Source organism: Cicer arietinum, chromosome 7, assembly GCF_000331145.2.
Source record: "Cicer arietinum cultivar CDC Frontier isolate Library 1 chromosome 7, Cicar.CDCFrontier_v2.0, whole genome shotgun sequence".
NCBI classification, from domain to species: Eukaryota; Viridiplantae; Streptophyta; class Magnoliopsida; order Fabales; family Fabaceae; genus Cicer; species Cicer arietinum.
This window is the reverse complement of record NC_021166.2, coordinates 1126883-1131155: the sequence shown is the minus strand read 5'-3', so window position 1 is coordinate 1131155 and position 4273 is coordinate 1126883. Positions and strand designations below refer to the sequence as shown.

At 37.4% G+C, this 4273-nt stretch overlaps 1 protein-coding gene across 1 annotated transcript; it reads left to right on the top strand.

Moving 5' to 3' along the window:
* LOC101499925 (uncharacterized) lies at window positions 1-3392 on the top strand. The gene is made up of 3 exons (XM_004507631.4): window positions 1-355; window positions 474-2887; window positions 3110-3392. The coding sequence occupies exons 1-3, from the start codon at window positions 184-186 to the stop codon at window positions 3185-3187; spliced, it is 2664 nt and encodes an 887-aa protein (XP_004507688.1). The 5' UTR covers window positions 1-183; the 3' UTR covers window positions 3188-3392.
* Window positions 3393-4273: the final 881 nt, after the last annotated feature.

Genomic DNA, 4273 nt, shown 5'->3' with positions numbered 1-4273 from the left:
ACATATTGAAAAAAACAAAACAAAAAGTAGCCGTTACACGAACACCATCTTCTCACTTTTCAGTTCCCGATCTTTAAGAATATCTCAAAATCAGATCTTAGTGCTTCTTGTCCATTTCCACATTCATTCTACTTTCTCTTTTAGAACACACGCAGACGCACACGCCAATTCAATTTTGAATCAATGTCTTCCAACAACAACAACAAATCTTCTTCACTTCCATCAAACCCTAATTCAAGAAATTCAGAAATCAACCCTATGAGAAGGAGTTTCACTGGAAACCCTTTCTCCAAACCTTCCCTCATCTCAAACCCTAGATCCAATTTCTCACACCCCCCCGCCAATAGTCCTTCAGGTATCTCTTCTCTCTTTTCCTTCTTATATATATATTTTTTTCAATTATGTGAATCACTTCTATTTGAAAATTTGTGGCTGTTTTTTGCATGGATATTGAATTTTGGTATTTTGTGCAGATTTTTCAAGAAGAAGCTTTGTTGATGACAAAGAAAACGCCAAAGATCAAAATTCGAAACCGGCAAAGGTTCGATCACCAGCTGCTACTTCAAAGACGGCGAAGAATTTCATGTCTCCCACGATCTCTGCTTCTTTCAAGATGGCCGAGTCCCCCAGAAAGAAAATCCTAAGTGAGAGGAATGATGCTATTCCTTTTTCTGACCCTAAAACTCATGTTCGCAAGGTAACATTTGCTGATCCTTTGGAACAGAAAATGCTTGATGCTTCATTTGACGGGGATAGTATCCCCTTCCCCAGTTTTGAGGATAGTTCTGATGATTTGAGTGGTAAAAATTTATGTGATGCTAATGTTGTTCCTTTGATTCCAATGGATGATTTGTCGTTTGAAACTAAGCATGTGAATGCTCCTTTGATACCAAAGAATGATACAACAGATTTGTCATTTGAAACTCTCCATGTTCCTTTGATTCCCGAGAATGACATTCATATTGAATCCTCGTTTGAAAATGTTTCCCAAGAGCATGATTTTGTTAACCTTGACCCTACTTTTAAGCTTAGTCCTGCTCCTACTCCTCCAATTTCATCCACTGCTGCCATCTTAGATCATGTTGATGCCGATCCTTCAATACCACCTTATGACCCTAAAACGAATTACCTCTCACCAAGGCCACAGTTCCTTCATTACAAACCAAAACCGCGAATGGCACTCTGCAGTCACAGAGAATTGGAGGACAGTTTCATGTCTGCAAGCTTTTCAGATACGGAGGTAACTGAGGATACTCAGTCTGATGACTCGCAGAAGGAATCCGAGGATGTTTCTTCAGATGAAACTGTGATGCAAGAAGAGGAACAATTTTCTGAACCAAGTCCTGTTAGGGCTCAACTTCCGGAGAACATGGTTGAAGAAAAAGAGTTGCGAAAACCAAGCTTCTCTGTGAAATCAAAGGCTTTTGCACTGATTTTGCTTATTTTGGCTGCTTCTGTATCAATCTCAATCACAAATTATCCGGGGATTGATTATGCTTTGTTTGAAGACTACTATGAGGCTTATAAATTGTCTGAGTTTTCAGAGTTTGCAAGGGTTAACATTGACCAATTATCCCAGTTTGCAAAAGTAAATTTTGATGGTTTGGTTCGAAACTTACATACTTGGTTTACCAAGTCGCTGTCTTCAATTTCTGAGTTAATGTCAGATGTTAGAGGAGCACCACATTTGGCCAAACTGAAGTATTTTAACTTGACTGTCTTGCACGGCTATGTTGTAGTTGACCAGTGTCCTATCTTTGGTCGTGGTGAAAATGAAATAAGTAGCACTCACTTAACTATTCAAGAAAGTTATACTGCCTTAGAGCTCGCTGATGAGTATCTTGAAGATATTTCAGCAGAACATCATGAAGTATATGAAGAGCAACTTCAGCAAGATATGGGAATGGCCACTGGATTTGAAAATGCTATGGATGCTCCAGCAGAATCTGAGGAAGTGCATCCAGCCACTATTATAGAATCAGAAGAGCAGGTTTTGCAATTAGATGAAGCTGAAAATTTAAATGCAAAGTTGGCACAAGAAATTGACTCCAGCTTTGATGTTGAAGATGCTTCACAAGTAATTGTTTCCAGCTTTGATGTTAAAGATGCTTCAGAATCCGAGGAGGCACTCGAGGGCCAATCTGCCACTCTGGTAGATCCAGAGCAGGCTTTGCAGCTGGTTGAAGCAGAAGAAATCCAAACACCAAGAATTGATGACAGTGAAAGTAAGCCAAGTTCAAATTCGGAGGCTGCTGAAATCCATAACGAAATGTGTGGAGAAGGCAATGTAGATACAAAGATAGCACAAGAAAATTATGCTAATTTAAATAGCAAAGAAAGTGATGTAGATCCCAAGCAGTCACCAGGTTCAGATTCAGAAGTTGCTGAAATTGACATGGATGACAAAGCAAGCACAGATGCTGCAATTAGAGGGAATGATCAGCTATTAGAAGCAGTTCACATTCCTCCACACATGGTGCTATGCTTGCTACTTTGTGCAGGTACAGTTTTTATTGTAGGTACTTTCAAATGGTCAAGGAAAGTTAAAAGCAGAAGCAAAAAGATTACTAGCTCTGTGAAGCAACCTAAGATTGGATCTGAGAACAAGCAGATTTCCCCTGATAAGCCATCTCTACGGAATGGACCCGTAGAATTGGACGTGGTTGGAGAATCGGACGTGGTTGGAGAATCATGCCATTCAGAAATGAGCAGCTTTCAGAAGAGCTCATCTGACAACATTGAAAAAACAGTGAATCAATCGAATGAAGCTATTAGTGTGGAGAAAAGGCCAAGGAATAACCACAGGAGAGAGTCTCTGGCTTCTTCAGACTACTCCATGGGTTCACCGTCCTATGGAAGCTTAACAGTGTACGAGAAAATTCTAAAGGTGAGTACCGTTTGTCTTTCCTGTTGTTAATTGAATATGTTTTCATGCTTGCAACCATTATCATGCTTTCTATTCCTTTTTCGCATATATTACAGCATCCATATTCAACTCTGCAACAGTAAATAATTCACATTCCTTTTCTTAATCGTTGTTAACTGTTATCACTGCTAATCAATCACATGTGAATTGCTTCTCACGTGTTTCATGGTGTTGTTTTTATAGGGACGCGGCGAAGAGGAGATAGTTACTCCGGTTAGGCGTTCAAGTAGGATTAGGAGCCTTGCCACTTCTCCATTATAAGCTGTTTTTGCTGGCTTCTCCTTTACTTACAACCTGACTCGCATAACTTTACATGTGTGCAGTATGAATGTATCTGTTACTATAATCAGAAGTGTCTTGTCTTCTGAATCTGCTAATTTCCATTATTGACTTTGTAGCTTTAGAATTACTTTTGCTCAATCATCTTGCCCTGCAATTTAAACAATTATTTCAAAAACATTGTGTATTTTTGGGGAGGTTTTTATTTAGTTTTAAATTGTATTTAACCCAATCGTAGTTATAGACAACTTCAATTGTTGTTGGGGGTCAGAAAACATTAATAACACATGCTACTGGTAGCTAGAGTATGCAGCTGAAACAAATGCTCTACACCCTCCTCAAAAGTATGTTCCATGGGGAGTTGTGGATAGAGAATGATTCTTTCAATGCTTTAAGTTTTTGCAAAGCAACACATCTAATTAACAAATAATATAATACATGACACAGTCAGACCACAACAATTTATATTAGACGTTTTCTTTATATGCTGAGACACAGTCTCCCTAGATCCGATGTAGTGTGAGAGGTTGTGGTGAAGAGGTACTTAGTTAAATAATAAGTTAAAAAGATAAATTAGTAAATTAGTTATCCAACACAATACCATATACCTTTATTTTATATAAAGGCAGCACAACCTAAGAATATAACTTAAAATTTGATTCAACCATAGTATTATGTCTTAAGATCAATACCATAATAGAGATGTAGAATTTCAATGATTTTGAAACAGTATGAAATTAGTTGAAGTATAAATTTAATTCTAACCATACATTTCAATTTCTAAACCATTGAAATTTCTACTCCACTATTATGGCGAAAAGTTATATTTTACTGGTGCTTAATATAGGACAATGGAGAAAAAGGAAAACACCACTCTATATATATATATACATTAAATTTCACTACTAAAGGCTCAAATAATATTATTGCGTTTGTTTCCACATGATTAGTGTGAGATTATAAAAAGTAGCTCCTAAATCTACATTGATGTATATAGCAATTGCATTTTGATTTCATTGCCCAAAAAACATATATTTTACTCGTGCTTAATATAGGACAATGGAGAAA

What these genes read in the sequence shown, in the direction of transcription:
- LOC101499925 (XM_004507631.4), top strand. Translation starts at nt 184, where the DNA reads ATGTCTTCCAACAACAACAACAAATCTTCTTCACTTCCATCAAACCCT. An exon ending in CCCCGCCAATAGTCCTTCAG is followed by an intron (nt 356 to 473) that starts GTATCTCTTCTC and finishes TATTTTGTGCAG; the next exon opens with ATTTTTCAAGAAGAAGCTTT. An exon ending in TGTACGAGAAAATTCTAAAG is followed by an intron (nt 2,888 to 3,109) that starts GTGAGTACCGTT and finishes TTGTTTTTATAG; the next exon opens with GGACGCGGCGAAGAGGAGAT.